The sequence below is a fragment of the Natrix helvetica genome (genome assembly GCF_964273705.1).
Source record: "Natrix helvetica genome assembly, chromosome: 1".
NCBI lineage: Eukaryota > Metazoa > Chordata > Lepidosauria > Squamata > Natricidae > Natrix > Natrix helvetica.
Genome location: NC_138548.1, coordinates 372,340,839 through 372,366,366, shown reverse-complemented (window position 1 = coordinate 372,366,366; position 25,528 = coordinate 372,340,839). Strand labels below are relative to the sequence as shown.

The 25,528-nt window shown below is 44.6% G+C and overlaps 2 protein-coding genes and 1 long non-coding RNA gene across 5 annotated transcripts in view; 1 reads left to right on the top strand and 2 right to left on the bottom strand.

The window, feature by feature from the left end:
- LOC309385258 (uncharacterized protein) overlaps positions 1-25,528 on the bottom strand; it is a 70,300-nt gene that overhangs the window by 13,512 nt on the left and 31,260 nt on the right. The window lies entirely within an intron of this gene.
- LOC309385259 overlaps positions 1-25,528 on the top strand; it is a 156,610-nt gene that overhangs the window by 103,892 nt on the left and 27,190 nt on the right. The gene's annotated exons all lie outside the window — the stretch shown is intronic.
- LOC309384596 (uncharacterized protein) lies at positions 1,910-20,746 on the bottom strand (the record flags this gene model as incomplete). Its single annotated transcript, XM_081938297.1, has 5 exons — positions 1,910-5,168; positions 7,280-7,406; positions 15,363-15,445; positions 17,300-17,420; positions 20,714-20,746. The coding sequence occupies 5 exons, from the start codon at positions 20,744-20,746 to the stop codon at positions 3,049-3,051; spliced, it is 2,484 nt and encodes an 827-aa protein (XP_081794423.1). The 3' UTR covers positions 1,910-3,048.

Genomic DNA, 25,528 nt, shown 5'->3' with positions numbered 1-25,528 from the left:
CACAACTGTTAGTTGGTGCAGACACAGCGCTATCCTTCCAGTTATCACTTTTGACAAAACTCTCGAGTCTCGTAATGCTTCAGTAGTTCATTCTCTCCCATCACTTTGTCCCATTGAAGTGCTCACTATTTTTCTTTGTTATGGGAGGTAAGAAAGCTAATTTCAATAAATTTAGAGAGAGCTTGGGAAAAATTCCATGGATGAGAATCCTCAAGGGGAAAACAACTCAAGAAGCTTGGGAAATTTTGAAAAATGAGATTACAAAAGCCCAGTCTAGAACAATACCAATGAAGAAAACAGCTCCCAAAAGAAACCAGCATGGCTGCATAAAGAACTATCTGACAAACTGAAAGACAAAAAAAGGTAAGTATAAAAAGTGGAAGGAGGGGGACATAACTAAGGCAGAATATCAGCAAATAGCCCAAGCCTGTAAAGATGAAGTGAGGAAAGCTAAGACTCACAATGAAGAAAGGCTTGCCACAAAAGTAAAAATTAACAAAAAAGCTTCTTCCAACATGTTAAAAACAAGAAAAAAGCTAAGGAAACAATTGGTCCATTGCTAGGAGAAAGCGGCAAGAAGGTGACAAGCAACAGGGAGAAAGCAGAACTATTTAACTCATGTTTTGCATCTGTCTTTACACAAAGGGATAAAACAGTCCAACCTATCAAAAACAGCACCACAAAAATCAGATTAGGAACACAAGTTGAAATAGGTTAGAAAATGGTAAGTGAGCACCTGTCTACCCTAGACGAGTTCAAATCACCAGGACTGGATGGATTACACCGCAGGGTTCTGAAGGAACTAGCAGACGAGATCTCAGAACCACTGAATTATATCTTTCAGAGATCCTGGAACACCAGGGAACTACCAGAGGACTGGAAAACAGCTGATGTGGTTCCCATCTTCAAAAAAGGGGAAAAAATAGATCCAGGAAACCACAGACCTATCAGCCTGACCTCAATACCAGGAAAGATTCTGGAAAAAATAATCAAGCAACGAATTTGCGAACACCTAGAAGCAAACAAAGTAATAGCCAAAAGCCAACATGGATTTGTCAAAAACAGATCATGCCAGACTAATCTTATTGCATTCTTTGATAATGTGACAAAATTAATGGACCAGAGGAATGGCGTCGATATAGTTTACTTGGACTTCAGTAAGTCTTTTGATAAGGTAGACCATAACCTACTACTAGATAAAGTAGAAGAATGTGGGTTACACAGCATCACCACCAGATGGATACGTAACTGGCTGACCACCGCACTCAACGTGTAGTCCTCAATGGAACAGCATCTACATGGAGGGAGGTATGCAGTGGAGTATCCCAAGGCTCTGTTTTAGGCCCAGTACTCTTCAACATCTTCATCAATGATTTGGATGAGGGAATAAATGGGGAAGTCATCAAATTTGCAGATGACACCAAGCTGGCAGGAATGAGCTAAACTTTTAACTACTGTATAAGTTAGGGCATTAATAAAAATCAAGCACAATAAATATTGTATCTCAGACTAGAAATCAGTTAAACACAACTAATGTTAGTTGGTGCAGACACAGCGCTATCCTTCCAGTTATCACTTTTGACAAAACTCTCGAGTCTCGTAATGCTTCAATAGTTCATTCTCTCCCATCACTTTGTCCCATTGAAGTGCTCACTATTTTTCTTTGTTATGCCATGACTTCTTCACATGGCTGAGTAGATCCGCTAGTTGATCCTTCCAACGTTAGGGAAATATGAGTAGTTAAACACCGCCAGGTCTGGACTCCCCACCTACATTATAATGTTTCTTCTTGAAATATTTCAGCATCTTCTCTGTACTCTAAGCCAGCTTTCCGCACCCTTATGTTGTCTGAATGTCTTATCCCAAAGGTGTTTTTATCAAAAGGCAACTGGACTTTGTTTTTCCTTGACATTTCGCTTCTCATTCAAGAAGAAACAGAACTGAAGAAACTTCTTGGATGAGAAGGGAAATTTCATCAGGGGAAAAAAAAGTCCAGTTGCCTTTTGATAAAAGCGCCTTTGGGACAAATGCAACCTGGATGACTGAGAAACTCCATAGACATTTGGATGTGTTACTTTCCAAATCCCTACTTACCTTTGCTGTTCGCACTGTCAAAAGTTGATTACTTGTTCTATGTTATGTACACTAAGAGTGAAACCACTGGAGACACATTCCTTGTATCTCCAATTGTTGCAGCAGGTTGAGGCTTGCGCCACAATGCTCAATAAAAACGGGACGTGAGATCACGAAGGTGCAAGAGAAGCAGGTTTATTGATGCATCGAGTTCAGCGTGTTAACACACCGACATCTGAACTGTCCTGGCTTTGTTCAGGACAGGAGTTTTATACCCTCCTAGAGCGGGGGCGTTCACACAGCTATTTGTTCGTCAGTAAAGAGTATACATTTCATATTTGTTCATAGTCGAAACATACATTTTACAGAAAGTTGCATTTTGTAAGGTTACAGTAAAGTTACAGGAAAGGGAGTGAAAGAGTTATATATCAGCAGCCAGACATGCCATCAACTATTCATATGTCTTTTTCCGGCGCATTGTATCTTGCACAGACATTGGGTTCCTGTGTCCTTCCATAGAAGCTGATTGCAACATATTCCAGTAAAATTTATAACAATTTTGAGGAAGAAAGAGATCAGAGTTTAATCAAGGTGCTTATTAAGGACATATTACTGATTTAAAGTATAGAGTCTGGGGGCTCCTATACCCAAGTGATATGGTGAGATTTTGGCCGTTCTCTCCCGGCTGCCTCACAATCACACTTGGCCAATGAGAGCATTCCATTTCCTTCCCATTCCCATTCCTATTTCTATATTCTATTCCATTTCTATTCTTATTCTACTCTACTCTAGCACAAAGATCTAATATCCAAAACTTAATACCTAGTTCTACAAGAGAATTCTTCTTTTTAATGGATGAGGTTGTTTCTGCTGCTTCGGAAGACCTTGCCATACTCCATGCATTTCTACAGATTCTCCTGGGAGACTTCTGTGGGCATGAATCAAATTTTGAGAATCAACATGAACCAATTCACATCATTTTTTCCTGCTGTGAGTCCTCTTATGGCTATTAAGGTCACTCCAACTTCTGAATTTCTTTCCACACTCTACACACTGATACGGCTTCTCCCCCGTGTGGATTCTTTTATGGACCGTAAGATTCTTGCCCTCTCTGAAACTCTTTCCACAGTCGATGCATTTAAACGGTTTCTCTCCTGTGTGGATCCTATTGTGGGAGGTAAGGCGGGCACTCTCATTAAAATATTTTCCACACTCCAGGCATTTATAGGATTTCTTCCCTGAGTGAAGCCTTCTATGGCTCCTGAGTGAATTATTCTGTCTAAAGCTTTTTCCGCACTCATGACATGTATACGGTTTCTCCCCAGTGTGGATCCTCTTGTGGCTACAAAGATAACCACTTCTTCTGAAACTCATCCCACACTCCGTGCATTTAAAGGGTTTCTCCCCTGTATGAATCCTTTTATGGATCGTCAGTTCTCCAGAATCACTGAAGCATTTTCCACACTGCTGGCACTGATAGGGTTTCTCCCCAGTGTGGGTTCTGCTATGTAGGATATACTCATTTTTTGTAGTGAAGCTCTTTCCACACGTGTGGCATTCATATGGTTTCTCCCCAGTGTGGAGCCTTTTGTGGCGAGAGAGAGAACCCAAAGCAGTGAAGCATTTGCCACATTCGGTGCACTTATAAGGCTTTTCACCCGTGTGGGTCCTTTTATGAGCAATAAGATTCTTTTGATTAGCGAAGCACTTCCCACACTCGGTGCATTCATACGGTTTCTCTCCACTGTGGATATTTCTATGGGAACTTAAGTGGCTGGATTTACAGAAGCTCTTTCCACACTCCAGGCATTTGTATGGTTTCTCCCCTGTGTGGGTCCGTTTGTGGGCATTAAAGCTGCTAGAATTGGCAAAGCGCTTTCCACACTGCAGGCATTGAAAGGGCTTCTGCCCTGTGTGGATTCTGTGATGGGCAGTAAGGCTTGTTGAAACATGGAAGTTCTTTCCACACTCCATGCATTGAAATGGTTTTTCCCCCGTGTGGATCCTCTCGTGTGACTTAAGATGACCTTTTTGACTGAAATTCTTTCCACAGTGCAGGCATTTATAAGGTTTCTCCCCTTTATGCATCCTATTATGTTTAGTTAATGTATCAAGTCTATTGAAGCTTTTTCCACACTCCAAGCATTCATAGGGTTTCTCCCCTGTGTGAATCTTCTTATGGCAAGTAAGGGCACCGGGGGCTTTGAAGCATTTTCCACACTCTGTGCATTTATAAGGCTTCTCTCCAGTGTGGACCCTCTTATGTAAATTGAAATTGCCAAGTTGGGTGAAGCTCTTTCCGCACACAGTGCAGTGATATGGTTTTTCCCCTGTATGGATCCTATTGTGGCAAGCGAGGTCACTTGCAGAGCGGAAGCTCTTCCCACATTCCAGGCATTTACATGAATTATTCCCAGTGGGGCTTTTTTTCTGGGAATTCAGTCCCTTGCTCTGAGTAAACCTCATTCTCCCCTCCCTGCGTTGATGCAACTTCTCCTCTCTGTGGAGGCTTTGATGGGAAGTAAGGGAGGTGCTGCTTTCGAAGGGTTTTCCCTTATTAATCCTTTGATGCTGCTTCCTCTCTTCATGGACCCTCTTATGTGAAATGAGATGACTTTTCTGCCTGAAGGTCCTTCCACAATCCAGACATTTGTGTGGATCCTCTGCTTTGTGAATCTTTTTATGCAATGCAAGAGAGCGGCTTGTACTGAAGCTTTCTGCACACTCCGTACATTTGTACATTTCCCCTCCTTCTTGTATTCTTTCATGTAAAGGAGGAGGAAGGGTCCTTCTGGAGGGTTGCCTGCTTTCGTCTTGTTTCTCTCCAGCAGAGCTTTTACAACAGTCACATAATCCAGATTCATCTCGAAGTGCTTTCCCACACTTTGAACACACTTCTTTTTCTTGGCAATTATCTTCGTCCAATAAGACATTGGTATCTGGACAAGGTAAACCAGAGCAATTCTCCAGCTCAACCGTTAACAGGTTTTCCTCAGAACTTTGCTTTCCATCCATCTTTTCTGCAATTTCCCTTTTTTCTTTTGGCAACGGTGCTGCTGCCTCTTGGCCAGAATCCTCCATCTCCCATCCGTCACCTGCTTGCAACAGAAAAAAAAAAAGGTTAACACAAATTTAGGTGCAAAAGAGATCAAACACCATTGATGTATATCAAACTTGCTCCAAACTCCCATTTGTTCAAAATATTGTGCTATGCTTGGTATTAACTTGATATAAGATTTGACCTTTGCGGCTTGCTTTTCCTCACTGTTACAGAATGAAAACCTGAACATTTTGGATGAGATCATTTAAAATTGGAGGGGAGGGGGGGTCCTCAGCTCTAGAACCAATTGGTTTAATTTCAATTTGAGAAAGTAGAAATGTTGAGGGATTTGGGCCTGGAACTGTATTTCAATCTCTTCCCCATTAAGAGGTTTTTGCTTGAACAAAACTGGTTCTAACTGAGCTGTTCATTCATCTTTATCCCAAAGGCGCTTTTTCTTAAGACAACTAGAATTTGTTTCCCTTCTCATCCAAGAAGCTTCTTCAGTTCTGATTGAACAATGGAGGATGGAAGAATTGATATTCCTTGCAGTCATCTTGTCATAAGCACGCTTCCCGACCAGATGACTGCAATGAGTATAAATCCTTCTGATAAAACTTTGGACCCTTTGGGGCTCTTCAGTGTCATCATAATAGAACAAAAAGCAACCAAATGAAAGCAACTTCTAAAAAGCTCTCTAGAAAGTGGGACAGGCAGGATCAGAAATTGGCTAGGATGGGAAACTTCATGGAGACAGTGTGGAGGTTTAAGGCCACTTTATCAGAGTAAGTATGAGTAGAAATGTAGAGCAGGATACTCTCATCTACTGCATACATCGAACAAACTAGCATTTTATTTGAGAAACAAATCGGCTGTTCACGTCCACCACCCTTTCAGTCCAGGGAAAGAGACTCTTTCAGGGAATTGTGCAGTAGGTATCCAAATGCAGTCAGAGATGCTGACACAAACTGTATAAATTTGTGTTTGTGTGTGTGTGTGTGTGTGTGTGTGTGTGTGTGTGTGTCCCCAATCATACTTGGCCAATAAAGAAATCTATTCTATTTTATTCTATTCATTTATACACACACACTACATACACACATATACATATATACATACACTGTAAATATATATTTACAGTAAAATTAAAATATTTTACATCAATATTTATAGTAAACAAGATAATCAGGTTAACAGGAACACCATGAGGTAAATTTACACAGCGCAAAGAGAAAGAAAAGTGGGAAAGACAGAAACTCCCCTTTAACACTCACAGTAACCAATCACAGCATAGATTGCCTCATGCAGGAGACAGCTCTCTCTCTCTCTCTCTCTCTCTCTCTCTCTCTCTCTCTCTCTCTCTCTATATATATATATATATATATATATATATATATATCTATATCTATATCTATATCTATATCTATATCTATATCTATATCTATATCTATATCTATATCTATATCTATATCTATATCTATATCTATATATATATATATATATATATATATATATATATATATATATATATATATATATATATATCGATATATATGATTGTGTGTGTGTGTGTGTGTGTGTGTGTGCATTTTACATCAATATTTACAATAAACAAGATAATCAGGCTCGAAGAACATGTTGGAAGATCCCACCTGCAGAGGACCTGGCAGATCAAACAGACCACTCTGCTAGTAGTTACAACCGAGATGTAACTATCTTATCTACTGAAAAAATTAGCATTTTATCTGAGAAACAGATCAGTTGCTCATGTCCCCCACACTTTCAGTCCAGAGGAAAGAGAATCTGTCTGGGAATTGTGCAGCAGGTGTTCAAAAAGGTCAGAGATGCTGACACAAGCTTGTGTTTTTATGTAAATTAATATGACAGTAAACATTTACAGTAAACAAGAAAGTCAGGCTAACAGGAGCATGATGAGATAAACAAACACCACAAGTTCATCATGAGGTAAAATTTCAGAGCCCACAGTGGAAAAAAGGCGGCAAACCAGGACACTCCCTCTTTACACTCAAATTAACCAATCCCAGCATCGATTGCCTCATGCAGGAGACAGCTCTCTCCAACCAATCAGCTGCAACTGAATGATCTGACTCCTTGTACAACACTGTTCCGGCTACTAAATTTCAATATCTTAACAGAATCCCTTACCTAAGGAGGCCATGTTCCTTGCGTTTTCCAGCATGACCTCTTGGTACAAGGCTTTTTGCTCCGAATCCAGCAGGGCCCACTCCTCCATGGAGAAAAACACAGCTACATCCTCAAGCGATACCAAATCCTGACACAGGGAGAGGGGAAAAAATTAAATGTATTCCATGAGCATTCTTAACAATGAACATTTCAATAAATTACTTGAAAGTCCTCTTCTTGATGAACATATTCCATCTGTAGAGTTTCCAAGTTGGGCAAATTTGCATCTTCCCTGGAGGACCTTTCCAAAAACATAAAGTGGAAAGAGCCTCTGGCTAGAGATACATCTAGGTCCGTGATGGCGAACCTATGGCACATATGCCACAGGTGGCACACAGAGCCATTTGTTAGGGCAAATGAGGCGTTGCCCTGTCAGGTCTTCTTTTTTGGCCGTTTTTCGCCCTCCGGAGGGGGTTCCTGAGCAACGACACAGTTGATAATTATTTCACAACGGCAGCTAAACAATCCTTGCGATCCCCTAGCTAGAGATAAATCTAGCCATTTGTTATGGCAAATGAGGCGTTGCCCTGTCAGGTCTAGACTTCGGCCTTCTTTTTTGGCTATTTTTTGCTCTCCGGAGGGGGTTCCTGAACAACGACACAGTTGATGATTATTTCACAACGGCAGCTAAACAATCCTTGCGATCCCCTAGCTAGAGATAAATCTAGGTCTATGATGGCGAACCAATGGCATATGTGCTACAGGTGGCACGCAGAGCCATTTGTTAGGGCACATGAGTTGTCCTGTCAGCTCCAGCGCGCAAGCTGGCCAGCTGACTTTGGTCTTCTTTTTCGGCCGTTTTTCGCCCTCTGGAGCCTTCAGGGAAGCCTTCTGAAACCTCCGGAGGGCTTCCAGGGTGGGGAGGCTGTTTTTGCCCTCCCCAGGCTCCTAGAAAGCCTCTGGAGCCTGTGGAGTGTGAAAAAAGAGGTCCATCATGCGCCAAAAGCGGGTGAGAGGGCAGTGTTCACACATACATGCGTGCGGGGTGGTCATGCACATTGCATTATGGGCATGGGCATGCCTGCGTACAACCCCCCCCCTGCACTTCCCCCCCCCCTGCTTTTGGCACGTGATGGGGAAAAGGTTAGCCATCACTGATCTAGATAATGTGTTATTGGCTTGGCCGATTCTGCAACCCCATATTCCTTTGCTTTCCACTGATGGGCTGGTGCTTGGATGTGTTGGCCCAATCCAACATTGAGTTGCAATGAGCCAATGAATTGTACCAAATCAAGGAAGGTGGGGTTCAACATTTCATTTCTGGGCAAGAGTAAAGCTTGGGCTTTACATTTTACTTTGGGCGTTCTTGTGTTAGTAGCACTTCATAAAACCTTAGTAAGGCCACACTTGGAATACTGGATCCAGTTTTGGACCACATTACAAAAAAGATGCGGAGATTTTGGAAAAAGTGCAGAGAAGGACAACTAAGATGATTAAAGGCCTGGAGAGTGAAACGTACGAAGAACGGTTGCAGGAACTGGATGGAACTGGAATTGGGTAGGGCCAGTCTAGAGAAAAGAAGGACTAGGGTTGACGTGATAGTAGTATTCCACCTCATTTTTTGTTGTCCCCTTCTTCTTTTGCCTTCAATGGATAGAACTAAAAAAGGAGAAAAGCAACCTGGAATTAAGGAGAAACTTCCTAGCAGTGAGGTCAGACAATTGTCTGAAATGCTACACGATCTCCTGCTTGAACAGGGGGTTGGACTAGAAGACCTCTAAGGTCCCTTCCAGTTTTATTCAGATTGATTCATTGATTGACCCATTTTATTGTTTTAGCAAAGCTTTCATGACTTTCCATAATTTTCAATCTTGAATACAACATCTTGAATATCCAATATTTGTTTGTCGCTTTCCCTTTGAGAGTGCCACTGATAACAAAAGTAAGATTTTATGTCTGTCAAGTTTTGTGTCCTTTGGCATTTTGACTGGAATGATATGGAACGTTGGTCTTATTGGGAAGCTGCCAATGAATTACATTCATAATGAGGCAGCAGGTAAATAGCCAGTATACCTGAAGGGTAGGAGAGCCCCCAGACTCCCCTATAATGGAAGAACAATCAAGGCAGCATATTAATTGACCTTTTTGCTTGCTTAATATATGTTACAAATCCTACTGGAACATAAGTTGCAAAAGGCTTGAAGACTTGAGTACAGGAAACAGATGGTGCTTGTGTAAGATATGAAACTGCCATTTTAGCGTATTAATAAACCTTGGCATTAAAGGTTGCTCATGCTAACTTTTTCACTTCTCTTTCTGTAACTTTGCTGTAACTTTCCAAATATATTTGTAGGACATAAGTGTGAAATGTAAGTATTGCTTATGATGAGTAAGGCAGATCGACGCCCCTGACTGGGTGGCCGTCTCAGGGGTGTGGGCAAACAGCCCATAAGAAAGGGGAAAGGTTTACTCAAACCTTAGAAGCTGGAAAAGTATAAAAGTACTGTCTTGGGCATAACCAAGACAGTTCAGAATTGTGTATGAACATGCTGGACTCGATGCATCAATAAACCTGTTTTCTCTAGCACCTTGTGGTCTCACGTCCCATCTTTGGCGAACTGAGGTAAAAGACCCCAGTCCGCCGCAACAATACAACATGTTTCTGTACAAGATGTCAAGCTCAAGCATAGGAGACAAGGAAGAAGCCCCCCCCCCAAGAGTGCAGGAATCCTACACTCAGGAGTCCCTGAGTCACAACACTGAGTTGATAATTTTTCACAATGGCAGCTAAACAATCCTTGCTATCCCCTGGCTTAAAACACATCACCATGAGACGGCCTCAGGAAAGCAGTCCTCCAAAGGATTTAGCAGTAGTTTTGTGACTGTTTGAAGCCACAACGGCACTGAAAAAAGTTCCTTGTGGCTGTTTTTCACGCTTACGACCGTTGCAGCATCCCCCACGAGACCTAAATTCAACCGCTTGGCCACTGAATCATACTTATGATGGTTGCAGTGTCCCGGGGCCATGGGAATCCCTTTTTGATACCTTCTGACAAGCAAAGCTAACGGGGGAATCCAGTTTTGCATAGCAACTGCATTACTAACTTAACAACTGTGGTGATTCATTTAACAACTGCGGCAAGAAAAGTCATAAAATGAAGCAAAACCCGCTTAACAAATCTCGCTTTTAGCAACAGATATTTTGCGCTCAATTGTGCTCATTTGATGAGACTATCTAGGAGTAGGAGTCCCAGGCCAATCATTCAAATAATGCAAATCACACTGAAGGAATAAACGGAGTGAAGTACCAATAACTGTCGAGGGCTCAAGTGTGTCTTGCACAAACCTGGTATAAAAGATAGACAGCAGTCATTTTTGCATGAAATAGTAGGGCACATATAGGTGGTAGCAATGACAGCGTACAGGGTTCCATTTAGTTTTAAAGGAGCAAAATGGAGGGAGGTCACACTAAATATTTGCCACGTTTACCCTCGGAAAGCTGTTTCTTTCTACTTTTCCCCATTTTTGAATACTGCATGCAACTTTCCTGTATTTTCTGGTTGTATTCCGATGAGGGGAGACTCAGATATAACTGTATATGGTCATCCCACTATTGCTACAACCACCACCTAATGCACGGCCTCCCTGCACTCCCCCCACTTTTGGCACATGATCCAAAAAAAGTTAACTATCACTGGTATATGTTCATCCCACTATTGCTACAACTACCAACTAATGGGGACCTGAAGGTTTTGCACATAATTGTACATTTTAGAATTTGCTCATCTTTTGCTACTTTTTCCCATTTTACTGAAGGTCTGCACAGTTTAAACTAATATCCCATAAGAAGTATGGGGAACTGTGCACTGAATTAACAAAAAGTAGAGAAGGGAACAAGGGGATCAGCCATATTGGACTTAATTCTCACTAACAGAGAGGAAATGATAGAAGGCGTTGAAGCCATAGGAACCCTGGGGGCAAGTGACCATGCAATATTGGAATTCAACATTATGCAAACACAAGTAGTAGAACAAAGTCAAACTAGAGTCTTGGACTTTAAGAAAGCTAATTTCAATAAACTTAGAGAGAGCTTGGGAAAAATTCCATGGATGAGAATCCTCAAGGGGAAAACAACTCAAGAAGCTTGGGAAATTTTGAAAAATGAGATTACAAAAGCCCAGTCTAGCACAATACCAATGAAGAAGAAAAATAACAGCTCCCAAAAGAAACCAGCATGGCTGCATAAAGAACTATCTGACAAACTGAAAGACAAAAAAGTTAAGTATAAAAAGTGGAAGGAGGAGGACATAACTAAGGCAGAATATCAGCAAATAGCCCGAGCCTGTAAAGATGAAGTGAGGAAAGCTAAGGCTCACAATGAAGAAAGGCTTGCCACAAAAGTAAAAATTAACAAAAAAGCTTCTTCCAACATGTTAAAAACAAGAAAAAAGTTAAGGAAACAATTGGTCCATTGCTAGGAGAAAGCAGCAAGAAGGTGACAAGCAACAGGGAGAAAGCAGAACTATTAACTCATGTTTTGCATCTGTCTTTACACAAAGGGATAAAACAGTCCAACCTATCAAAAACAGCACCACAAAAATCAGATTAGGAACACAAGTTGAAATAGGGAAGAAAATGGTAAGTGAGCACCTGTCTACCCTAGACGAGTTCAAATCACCAGGACCGGATGGATTACACCGCAGGGTTCTGAAGGAACTAGCAGACGAGATCTCAGAACCACTGAATTATATTTTTCAGAGATCCTGGAACACCAGGGAACTACCAGAGGACTGGAAAACAGCTGATGTGGTTCCCATCTTCAAAAAAGGAAAAAAAATAGATCCAGGAAACCACAGACCTATCAGCCTGACCTCAATACCAGGAAAGATTCTGGAAAAAATAATCAAGCAACGAATTTGCGAACACCTAGAAGCAAACAAAGTAATAGCCAAAAGCCAACATGGATTTGTCAAAAACAGATCATGCCAGACTAATCTTATTACATTCCTTGATAATGTGACAAAATTAGTGGACCAGAGGAATGCCATTGATATAGTTTACTTGGACTTCAGTAAGGCTTTTGATAAGGTAGACCATAACCTACTACTAGATAAAGTAGAAGAATGTGGGTTACACAGCATCACCACCAGATGGATACGTAACTGGCTGACCACCGCACTCAACGTGTAGTCCTCAATGGAACTGCATCTACATGGAGGGAAGTATGCAGTGGAGTACCCCAAGGCTCTGTTTTAGGCCCAGTACTTTTCAACATCTTCATCAATGATTTGGATGAGGGAATAAATGGGGAACTCATCAAATTTGCAGATGACACCAAGCTGGCAGGAATAGCCAATACTCCAGAAGACAGGCTTAAGATACAGAAGGATCTTGACAAACTTGAACATTGGGCACTATCTAATAAACTGAAATTCAATGGTGAAAAGTGTAAGGTTCTACATTTAGGCAACAAAAAGGAAATGCACAGGTACAGTATAGATGATACCTTGCTCAATAGTAGTAACTGTGAGAGGGATCTTGGAGTCCTAGTGGACAACCATTTAAATATGAGCCAGCAGTGTGCAGCAGCTGCCAAAAAGCCAACACAGTTCTAGGCTGCATAAATAGAGGGATAGAATCAAGATCACGTGAAGTGTTAATACCACTTTATAATGCCTTGGTAAGGCCACACTTGGAATACTGCATTCAGTTCTGGTCGCCACAATGTAAAAAAGATGTGGAGAGTCTAGAAAGAGTGCAGAGAAGAGCAACAAAGATGATTGGGGGACTGGAGACTAAAACATATGAAGAACGGTTGCAGGAACAGGGTATGTTTAGTTTAAGAGAAAGAAGGACCAGGGAAGACATGATAGCATTGTTCCAATATCTCAGGGGTTGCCACAAAGAAGAGGGAGTCAAACTATTCTCCAAGGCACCTGAGGGTAGAACAAGAAGCAATGGGTGGAAACTAATCAAGGAGAGAAGCAACTTAGAACTGAGGAGAACTGACAGTTAGAACAATTAATCAGTGGAACAGAAATTGCCTCCAGAAGTTGTGAATGCCCCAACACTGGAAGTCTTTAAGAAGATGTTGGATAGCCATTTGTCTGAAACGGTATAGGTTTCCTGCCTAGGCAGGGGGTTGGACTAGAAGACCTCCAAGGTCCCTTCCAACTCTGCTATTGTATTGTATTGTATTATAACATTGCTGTAGTAGGCTATTCCAAAGGGCAAATCCCACCTGTGAAACTAGTTTTTGTTTCTCTTCTGAGTATCAGATGGGAAGGGTGGACATTATGTGGGCGAGATCATCCGTGGTTTTGGGGTGGGATATCATCTGTATGCTGATGATACTCAGCTATACATTTCCACCCCGAACCACCCCAATGAGGCCGTCGAAATGATGTCCCGGTGTTTGGAGGCCGTACGGGTCTGGATGGATGGCAACCGACTAAAACTCAACCCTTCCAAGACGGAGTGGCTGTGGCTTCCGGCCTCCCGGTTCAACCAGTTGCTTCCATCTCTGGCCATCGGGGGCGTGCAACTAGCCCCCATGGAACAGGTGCGCAATTTGGGCGTCCTCCTAGATGCCCGGCTGTCCATGGATGACCATGTAACAGCCGTGGCAAGGGGGGCGTTCCATCAGGTTCGCCTGATGCGCCAATTGCACCCCTTATTGGACCGGGATGCCCTACGCACAGTCACCCATGCGCTAGTGACGTCTCGCCTGGACTACTGCAATGCTCTCTACATGGGGCTTCCCTTGAGATGCACTCGGAGACTACAGTTGGTCCAGAACGCGGCCGCGCGGGTGATTATGGGGAGGACTAGATACTCCCCTGTAACACCTCTCCTGCGCGAGCTGCACTGGCTTCCTGTGGTCTACCGAGTGCGTTTCAAGGTTTTGATTATGATCTTTAAAGCGCTTCATGGCACAGGACCTAGTTACATGCAGGATCGCATCCTGCCCCACACATCCCTACGACCAATTCGCTCACACAGAGAGGGACTTCTCCGGGTGCCGTCCGCCAAACAGTGTCGGGGGGCGACACCCAGGAGCAGAGCCTTCTCTGTGATGGGCCCAGCCCTGTGGAATGACCTCCCCCGTGACATCAGGATTACTTCCGATCTCCGCTCCTTCCGTGTACAGCTGAAGACCCACCTCTTTCAATTATCTGGCCTGGCTCAACCGTAATTTTTCTTACTCCTCCTGACTGTCTTTTTAAATTTTAAATTTTAATTGTACATTGGGTTTCTTACAATTGGGGTATTTTAATGGTGATTTTTAACTGTCTAAATGTTGTAATTTGTTACCTCCTCCGTGCATGTGTGTCTTTGTATATATGTATGTTTATGTGTTTGTACTCATGTTTTATGTTCTATATGCTCCATTGTACGCCGCCCCGAGTCCTGTCTGGAAAGGGAGCGGCTAATAAATTCAAATTATTATTAAATTATTAATTAACTATTCTCCAAGGCACCTGAGGGTAGAACAAGAAGCAATGGGTGGAAACTAATCAAGGAGAGAAGCAACTTAGAACTGAGGAGAAACTTCCTGACAGTTAGAACAATTAATCAGTGGAACAGAAGTTGCCTCCAGAAGTTGTGAATGCCCCAACACTGGAAGTCTTTAAGAAGATGTTGGATAGCCCTCTGTCTGAAACGGTATAGGGTTTCCTGCCTAGGCAGGGGGTTGGACTAGAAGACTTCCAAGGTCCCTTCCAACTCTACTATTGTATTGTATTATTGTATTGTAACTGAGCTCTCTGGATGTGCTTTTTAACCCGATAATATAACAATGACAGAGTTGGAAGGGACCTTGGAGGTCTTCTAGCCCAAGCAGGAGACCTTATATACCATTCCAGACAAGTGTCTGTCCAGTCTCTTCTTAAAAGCCTCCAGTGATGGAGCAGCTAAACCTTCTGAAGGCAAGCCATTCTACTGGTTAATTGTTCTCACTATTACAAAAAAAATAATCCCTTAATTCTAGGTTGCTTCTCTCCTTGGTTAACGTCCATCCATTGTTTCTTGTCTTGCCTTCTGTTATTGGGGGCTTCTTCAATAGATCAGACTGACACTTTAAGGGAGGGGAGATGCCGCCTACCTGAGTTGGAAGCTGAACCGCTGTTAATCCTCTGCTACAAAGAACTGAAGTTCCAGGAGATGAAGACAAAGCCATGAGGGTGTCTAGGAGTGAGTGGAAAAAACAGCAAAGGAATAAATTGCTATCAAACACCCAAACTGTATTGGTGAAGCTACAGTGCAGAAGGGCAATTCTACCTATATTTAAGCTAACTAGGGAATCAGTTTATTTGAGTACTTTGCAGCCACAGCAACAATACACAGAAGCTGCTAACATTGGGTGAGAGGAAAACTGAAAGGTGTGGAAGGACCAGGGATTGGATACAGAAGCAGATGATCTCAGCCATGAATTTACGTATTGAAGCACCACAAAGCTTGACTCTAGATGCCTCAAGCAAGTCCCATCCAATCTCCCAGGGAGTTGTGCTGAGTTGTTAATCAGGAATACTAGGTCTGGCCTGGCACCAACAAAGAGGAAGTGAGCCCCACTTCTCTTAATTTGGCATGATTCATTGGCTCATTGCATTGGGTAAAATTAACTCAATGTTGGACTGGGCCAACACAATCCAATGTCACTAAACAAAGGACAATTGTTTTTCACACTTATGACCATTGCAGCATTCCCGTGGTCACATGATCAACGTTCGGACGCTTGGCAACAACTGATTTATATTTGTGACACTTGCAGTGTCAATCCAACTTGGAAAGAGATTTGGAGGCCTGCCTTTGCAAACGCAATTCAATAATCCTTTGTTTGTACATCAGAGTTGTCTGTCGAATTAGTGAGCATAAATTCTGGATGTTTTAAAATCTCACACACTGGTTCATTGTTCTCACTGTCAGGACATTTCTCCTCAGTTCTAGGTTGCTTTTCTCCTTGATTAGTTTCCATCCATTGCTTTTTATCCTGCCCTCGGGAGCTTTGGAGAATAGGTTGACTTTCTCTTCCTTGTGGCAACCACTCAACTAATGGAATATTGCTATCCTGTCACCCCGTGTCCTTCTTTTCATTCAACTAGTGTGAGGGGAAACTAATCATAATGTAGGCCTTTGCTTCTTGATAGATACCTAAGGACCTGGTATTTCTTTGGCAAGGTTTATTGTATTCAATGTTCATCTGTATGATCCGTTTAAAATCATGGTATTCAATACTACTGTCTCTATTAAAAAGTTGTATCCTGCAAGTATGTTGAAATACTATGTCTCAATACTGTTGGTAGATGAGTTTGCAGGGGGAGTCCAGCTGAGATCCAGGGAAAAGAGGAACTATCACGTTGTAATGTAGGCAAAAATAACGATGTTGTGACATTGTGGTTAGAGGAAGAGAAAACTGCCTCGGTTGTTGTGACTACACTGCAGAATTTTGAGTCTTGTGCTTTGTCATATCCTAAGTGAGATGCCTTATGGTGTGTTGCCTGTTCAATTTCTTACTAGTGCAGCTATGCTCCTTATCAGGTGTTTTCTGACACAAGACACACCCAATTCCAACAACCATTCTTTATATATTTTTGCCTCTACTCCCTTAATCATCTTTTGTTGCTCTTCTCTGCACTCTTGAGCATCAGAACCCTGACCCACATAATGTTCACCCCCCCCCCCATCAGATACTCAGAAGAGAAACAAAAACTAGTTTCACAGGTGGGATTTGCCTGTAGGAATAGCCTACTACAGCAATGTTTCTCAACCATAAGCAGCTTTAAACTACGTGGACTTCAACTCTCAGAATTCCCCAGCCAGCTATCTTAGGCTGGCTGGAGAATTCTGGGAGTTGAAGTCCACATAGCTTAAAAGTTATCAAAGTTGAGACACACTGGACTATAGGAAAAGGGTGACACCTGTTGAAATGCACACAAGACTTTTAAAAAAAGTTAAATTAAACAATGAAAAGGAATTCAGGAATGAAATGAACTCCGGCAAAGTCAATCCCGAGGGTTAAAGGGCATCAGAAGGAGCCTTTACCTGGTGCTCTCTCCAGAGGTGGCTCGTCCTGAGCAACTCCCCGAAACAACATCTCCTGCGAGGGATCGCCCCCTTTCCCTCCAGCCGGGTTAGCATCCATTGAAGCCCAAGTTTTCTGGATCTGAAGCAGCACCAGAGAGAAAAAAGGGAAACGATCGGGAAGGGCCGGCGGAATAGTCTCCCCAAGGAGAAGGTGGGGAGTGCAGGAGCGATCTTAGAAACGCCCCAAGAAGCGGCACTGAAGGCTCACCTGTCCAAGCCTTTCCCCGGGTGGGAAGGAGGGAAATTCTTACCTGGCGCTCAAAAGGAAAGAGGCGGCTCTGTTCCTCGCCCGGACTTCGCTTCCCAAGAGATGCGCGCAGGGAAAGATCCGCGATCTGCTTTCCTCGCAGCCCCGCCGGCCACGCTGCCTTCCTTCCCGGCCACGCACTTGGATTTCCCCTTCTCGGAACGACCCCAGCCGTTGCAGAGCCCAAGCAGGAAACGCTTACAGTTCCTCCACTCCCCGTCCAGCTCCTCCCATTCTCTAAACGGGGCAGAGCATCGCCGACTTGGTGGTCCCCCTGTCTGCGCCCTACCTTCTGCCACGGGGTGTATGGAATGGGTCCCGGGTGGGATGATCACCTGGGCAGGGAGTCCAGGCTGCTTCTCCCGAGGCAGTCAGAGAGACGGGAGGAGAGGGACGGGACGAAGCCTGGGGAACGGGAAGAGGGGGGGGAGGGGTGCGGAGCAGCAAAGTTAGAAGGGAATCGTCCTTTAACAGAATAACAGAGTTGGGGGCACCTTGGAGGTCTTCTAGTCCAACCCCGAGGCAGTCAGAGAAACAGGGGAGAGACGGAGGGGAGGAAACCCAGGGATGGGAATTTGATCACGTAAATCATGTGGTTTATCCGGCAACGGTCATGGGAAAAACGTTCAAAAGTCCCTTTTTTCAGTGGCATTGTAATTTCAAACGGTCACTAAATGAATTCTCTATGTGTTGGAAATGCAGAGGTTCCCAACACCTGCAGCTGATAGATCCCTATAACGTAGCATATCAATTGAGAGGAGGAGGTGTTGGATGGAAAGAAAGTTTCCTCCGTGGATTCGGATTTCCCAGCTGGAGCAAAAAAATTTAGGAAGCAAAGTTTTTTTCTTTTTCTTTCAGGAAGGCAAGACCAACAGTGAAGTGGACCAGAGTTCCTGGGTGATCTGACACCGATATACAGTAAGTGTAGATTTTTATGCCATTTTCCTCTTTGAAGTCCTTTTGCTTTCTTTGTACTGTTGGAAGAAATGTCCTTCTGGGTTCGGCTCCAAGTGGGGGGAAAGACACCGGAAACATGGAGGCTGCTTGGGAAGATGGTTTAATGGTGGACAGGACCACATGGCTTGAGCTCCTGAAAAGGGGGATCACATGCTTCCAGATGTTGGGTGAAGAAGAAAAGAGACAAAAAAGGGGCTGGGTTTTTTATGCTCTGTTTGACCCCACCTCTCTGTTTCTTGTTCCTGTGTAAGAAATGCATTCTGATTGGTTGTCAAACTGCCATGGGGCTATGCAGGGGCAAATCTCTAGGCTGTATTTTGAGTCCAAGTGTGGTTGAGTTCCCAGATGCCATGTGGTGAGTTTCCGTGCAAGGCTAATCCTACCTTTATTATGTAAAGTAGACTAGCTCAGGCTCTCAGGGCTCATTGACAAAGGGGGGGGAGGGGGCAGGAAGCTGCAGGAAGCTACTCTCTCTTTAAAAACAGGTTTCTCCCTTTTTACATCCAGGGAAATATAATATTCTGCCTTCTTAATATTTCCCAGGATATTTCAGTTTTCTAGCAGAGGGACCGGTTTTAACTTCCTACAGTACTATTGTGCTATTGCCTTTTGTGTGTGCCCTTGCTAATGGTTCTAATCCTGTGTTGCTCTTATTCCTCTGCCCTAAGTAATCTCCAGTGGGGCAGAGTTGAGCCCTAGTGTCTTCTGGTGTTAATCGTGTGTCTAATGTATTTCCCTCCTAACTGTTTTATGATTAAATCTTGAGCTAATCAGTTCTCTGTTATCACTCTGACCTTTCTTTATTTCAAAGGTAACTTTTTCCTGCACCTCCCGGACCTTTTGCATTATTTGTACTCTGCAGCTGTTTCTAATTGTCTAGATGCCCTTGTAATTATCCTCAGGAGGTTCTTTTAAAATGCGTTCAGAGTTTCTATTTCTCTGACTTGGGTATTTGTGAGTCAAGGTTTGTATTCTTATTCTAGTGATTTCTAGTCTGGTTCTTGTGACAATACTGTTTTTGAGGTTTCTGGCCTGGTCTTCCTAGTACAACACTGTCTCGGTGAAGTTCCCTTCCTACAGAGGAAAGTTAAAAATAAGACCAGAAGTTTTGGAAAGAGGAAGAAAAAAGGGGTTTTGCAACCCTCAACTAAGTTTTAGTTTTCTGGGTGTGGGTTTTTTTTTAACCTCCTCTTTTACTACTTCAGGTGTTGAGGGAGAGACGACATTCTGGTTTTTGCACTTCTCAACAGCCTCAACTGTTGTTATTTGATGCTCTTATAGTATCTTTTTGAAGTTCTTTCTTCACCTTCATCTGGATCTGCTTCATGTTTAACAGAGTTTATTACATACTAGCTTCAACCATAGTGGTTTCCACCAAGGTTCTCTGTTCCGGCAAGAACAGAGGTTTAATCTCATTGGTCGAAGGATCTGACAGCTCCCTATAAAAGGGCTGCTGTCAGGCTCAACCTTCGTTGGATTGTTCTCACTTGTTGCATTAAATAAAGAGCTGTTGTTACCGTTAGCCTGTGTGTGCCTATCCATTACCCAATCTAACACTGGCGACGAAGGTGGGATTGGAAGGCAACTAGGTGAACCAAAAAGAGCGTAGCAATCCAGCAAGTACATCTAGCCCGGAGCTCAGCGCGGCTTCGAGCAGCCATTTTTGAGTGCCAAACTCAAAACACCCTCAGGACGCAAAATGGCCATGCACGCCCCACCGACTCCGTATGACCTAGTCACCGAGCACTGGGACTCGTACATGCTATAGTTTGACTGTTTCCTCGAGGCCAATGACCTCATGGGCCTTTCTGAAGGCTGCAAGAAGAACATGTTCCTCGATTACTGTGGCAGGAAGTGTTTGAAACTGCCAAAGACCTGTCAGAACCAACGCCGCTACAATTGGTCACTTGGTCCGTGTTCTAGCAGACGCTGAGGACCTACTATGCTCCCAAGCCATCTAAGCACGTTTGCCAGCATGAATTTAACATTCGCAACCAGCAGGAAGGCGAATCAATCAACGAGTACGTTGCAGCACTACGAAGGGTCACAGTGTACTGCGAGTTCTGAGACCTAGACAAACTCATTCTTGACCACAAAATTTGCGGTGTGCGGGACATTAATTTACAGAGGAGGTTACTTGCCAAGTCTAACCTCAGTCTTCAAATTGCCTTGGACGAGGCCAGGGCGTCAGAATCGGCCATCAAGTCCACAGAGACACTGTAGTGTCAAAACACTCCGCAAGACGCGCAGAAGAATACACATGTTCACCGCGAGGCTGCAGAGCTTTGAAGGCGAAGAAGATGACAGTTGCCACATGTGCAGTAGCCGTGCCAAGGCGGAGCGCAAATTCAAACGATTCCCACCTTGCACTAGCTGCGGAGACCATGCCCAATCGGCTTGTTATTTCCGCGATGCTACCTGCCAGCGCTGCGAGCGAAAAGGGCATATCGCCAAGGTGTGCAGAAGCGAGCACCCCACGATGACCTGGCAGCCAAGAAGCCGAGCTAACCGCCGGCAGAGGCCCAACCAAGGGGCATGGCAGAAGCCACCACGGCGCTCAGAGGGCGATGTCAGAGTCACCTACCACACCTCAATCGGCCAAGTCTGCACTAGACGGCCAAAAAAGCTGAAGGTCACAGTCCTCATCGAGGGCTCCCCATGCGAGATGGAGATTGACATGGGGTCATCACTGACCATCATGCCATGGTCTATGCTCAAGCGGGCTATCCCTAGCCTGAAGAAGCAGCATCTACGTGCCCTCGACATCTGCCTTCGCGATTACCAGGGGAACCGAGTCCCCATCGTGAACCAGGGCACCTTCCGGGTGCAATTCAAGAAATACAGCGGCCAACTCTCAGTGGCGGTGGTCAGCAGCGACCTGCAGAGCCTCCTGGGGCTTGACTGGTTTGAAGCCCTGGGCATAGAAGTGATCGGTATCAATGCCTTGAAAGACGAAAGCGCTGAAGCGTTCTTTAAGGAGTTTGAGGACGTCTTTGGCACTGGTCTGGGTAAGTATGTGGGGACTCCAATCTCCTTTAATTTGGACCCCAGCATAGCCCCCATAAGGCTAAAACCCAGGAGAGTACCTTTTGCTCTCTGCCCCAAAATAGGTGTAGAAATTGGCAAGCTCGTAGGCCAGGGAATCCTAGAGCTGATTGATCACGCATGCTGGGAGACCCCTATAGTGACACCTGTCAAATCTGACAGGTCTGTCTGCATCTGCGCAGACTACAAATGCACAATCAATAATGTGTTACAACAAAGCGCTTGCCCTGTACCAATTGTACAGCACCTATTACATTCATTAGGCCCCAGCAAAGTATTCGCTAAATTGGACATGGCGCAGGCATACCAATAATTGCCTGTAGATGGCACTATGGCAGAGGCCCAAACCATTGTGACACACAGGGGTGCATTCAATTGTCACCGCCTGCAATTTGGTGTTAGTATCGCCCCTGGACTGTTCCAAAGCATCATGGAATGGTTTTTGCAGGGGATTCCAGGAGTCGTCCCCTATTTCGATGACATCTTGGTATCGGATGCAAATGAGGCGCAACTTTTTAAACATGTACGAACTGTTTTGGCTCGAATTAGAGACAAGGGCCTCCGTCTCAAGAAAGAAAAATGCCAAATTAATGTGCCAAGGGTTGAATTTCTAGGGTACCTAATCGACGGCTCTGGGATTCACCCAACCTCAAAAAAAACGAAAGCAATTCAGGATACCCCTACACCTCGCAATCAAACCGAGCTACAGGTGTTCCTCGGGCTCCTTAATTTCTACAGCGTCTTTCTTAAACAGAAAGCCACTGTTGCTGAGCCCTTACACCGCCATTGGCTAAGAACGCTAAGTGGTCCTGGGGTAGAGCCAAAGCCACAGCATTTGCCGTGGTAAAAGAGACTTCTTTTGCTGGACACTTTCCTGGTGCAGTACAGCCAGATCCTGCCACTGGTGTTGACCTGTGATGCTTCACTGTTCGGTGTCGGAGCCATCCTCAGCCACCGCATGCCCAATGGAACCGAGGCTCCAATAGCCTTTTACTCTAGGACCTTGTCCATTGCCAAGTAGAACTACAGCCAGCTGGACCGTGAGGCTTTGGCTGCAGTGGCTGGAGTAAAAAGGTTCCATGAGTACCTATACGGCTGTGATTTCGAGCTCATTACGGACCACAAACCGCTACTAGGCTTACTGGCTGTGGACCGACCTACTCCTGTGTCATCACCGCGGATGACCAGATGGACCATCTTCCTTGCTGCCTACTCCTACCGTGTCATCCACCGACCAGGCTCCACTTTGGGGCACGCTGACACCTTGAGCTGTTGCCTACTGCCAGAACTTCCTGCTGACCCTACCCCCGAGACGCCAGTCCTTCTCATTGACTACCTAGAGACTGGTCCTGTCTCATCCAGTGACGTTGCCCATCACTCTGCAAATGACTCCACCATCAAACAAATTTTGAACTGGGTGTGGAGGGGGTGGCCCAAGGAGCCTGTTGGGTCTGAATTCAAAATGTACCATTGTAAACGTGACGAGTTATCTGTTGTAAATGGCTGCTTACTGTGGGGGGACTGGGTCGCTGTTCCACCCAAACTGCGCATTGCAGTATTAGAGGCTTTACACGTAGGGCATCCTGGAATTGTCTGGATGAAATCTTTGGCTAGGAGTTATGTGTGGTGGCCTAACATGGACAGGGAGATCGAAGAATGGGTGGCTACCTGCACACCATGCCAGGAGTCCAGACCAGCTCCCCCAGTGGCGCCCGCTAAGGTGTGGGAGTGACCTCAAGCACCAAGATCTAGGGTGCACATTGATTTTGCTGGCCCAGTTCATGGCCAGACATTCCTCGTAGTTGTGGACACCTACTCGAAATAGCTAGAGGTAGTCCTGATGACCTCCATTATGGCAGAAGCAGTCATCAAGGTACTATGGAGACTTTTCTCCACGCATGGCCTGCCCGATGTCCTGGTTTCTGACAAAGGGCCCCAATTCAGGGCCATGCAATTTGAGACTTTCCTAGCAGCTCAGGGAATCAGACATGCCCTGGTCGCGCCATACCATCTGGCCTCCAATGGTCAGGCGGAGAGAATGGTGACATCTGCAAAAGAGGCCCTATCCCTCGGATAGGCCCGAGAGATTGGCAAACACGGGTTGACCACTATTTGCTAATTCAGCACATCACACCCAGTGCCACTACAGGGCAAGCCCCTCCGAGCTTCTCATGAGTCGCCGGCTAAGGTCCCACTTAGACCAGCTACACCCAAACTATTCTGCCTCATCGCCCCGACTCCACAAGCAAGATTCAGAATGTTAGCATTAGGGGACTTGGTATACACCCACAACTACGCCGGGGGAACTCTGTGGATTCCTGCCACAGTGATAGGCATCACCGCGCCTCGCTCTTATCTTGTAGAGCTCGAGAACAGTCGGAATTGGAGAAGGCACATTGACCAACTCCATGGCCGCCTCTCCAACTCCACTCTTAGACAACCAGAGTTAACTCCTGCATGAGATAGCCAAAGCCCTACCCAAACGGAGCAAACACTCACTCCTTCCGCAGGCAGCTCAAGCCCAAGGGTACCGGGAAACTTATCTGGTTATGTTGCAGGCCCGCAGCGAGCTCCAAGCAAACCGGCTCTAGAAGCTCCAGCCTCGGACTGTGAAAGGTTCCAGGAGCTTCCACCAAGCGGAGCTGCGGAGCAAACAGGTCCATCTGACCTGTCCAAAGAACACCCTCCGACTGAACTGCGCAGGTCTGGCAGAGCTACAGCGAAAGTTGAGTCTGACAGCAGCCCTTTTATAGGGAGCTGTCAGACCCTTCGACCAATGAGATTAAACCTCTGTTCCCGTCGGAACAGAGGACCTTGGTGGAAACCACTGTAGTTGAAGCAAGTATCTAATACTCCGCCCCTCTTGGATGGACTAATCCTACTCATTACGTAGTCACACAGGTAGGCGGGCTTTTGGGTAGCTCTGCCAGACCTGCGCAGTTCAGTCGGAGGATGTTCTTTGGACAAGTCGGATGGACCTGTTTGCTCTGCTGGCCCCATTACTGAAGTTAACAACAGTTAACTTATCTGTGAGAGTTGGCCAGTTAAATAGAAAAGAAAGAAGAAAAAGAAAGAAAGAAGAAACAGAGTCAGGAAGAGAAAGAAAACAAGAAAAAAGGAAAAGGATGAAAGTAAAAGAGAAAGGAAGAGAGAAAAAAGAGGAAAGAGAGGAAAAGAGTGAAAGTAAAAGAGGAAGAGAGAAAAAAAGAAAAATGGAGGGAGCAAAAGCAAGCAAGCAAGCAAGAAAGGAAGAAAAAGTCCAGGCAAAGGTCTAGAGATAAAAAAAAATCATTATTAGCATGTTAAAAAAGACATCCCAAGGTGGAGAGCTTAGCTAATTAAGTGCACTCTCCCATGCTTATTATGGGATGTTAACCTGTGCACCAGAGGTGGGTTGCTCCTGGTTCGGCCCAGATCGGGCAAACCGATAGTAGCAGCAGTTGGGGACTACCTGTACAGGGGGTTACCAGGGCAGCCTATAAAACCCCATGTTCTTTCTCTAACCTCCCTGCTAGTTCCCCGCACAAGTGACAGGGTAACACAGCCATCAACCATACACAGTTGCCAATAAAACAACATGAGCCATGGTGGCACAGTGGTTGGAACGCAGTATTGGAAGCTAACTCTGCCAACTGTCAGCTGTTCGATCCTAACTGGCTCGAGGTCGATTCAGTTTCCACCACTTAGATAGGGCTACATCCCTTGTAGTCCAACGGACTCGCGGGAGTCTTCTCTAGCACCATAGTTCATTCTTTGGCGCTCAGCCTTCCTTATGGTCCAACTTTCACAGCCACACATTGCAACTGGAAAAACCATAGCTTTGACTATGCACTTTTGTTGCCAGGGTGATGTCTCTGCTTTTTAGTATGCTGTCTAGTTTTCCTCCCCAGGAGCATCTTTTAATTTCTTTAAAATTAAAATGTGAAGTGGTATGTAAG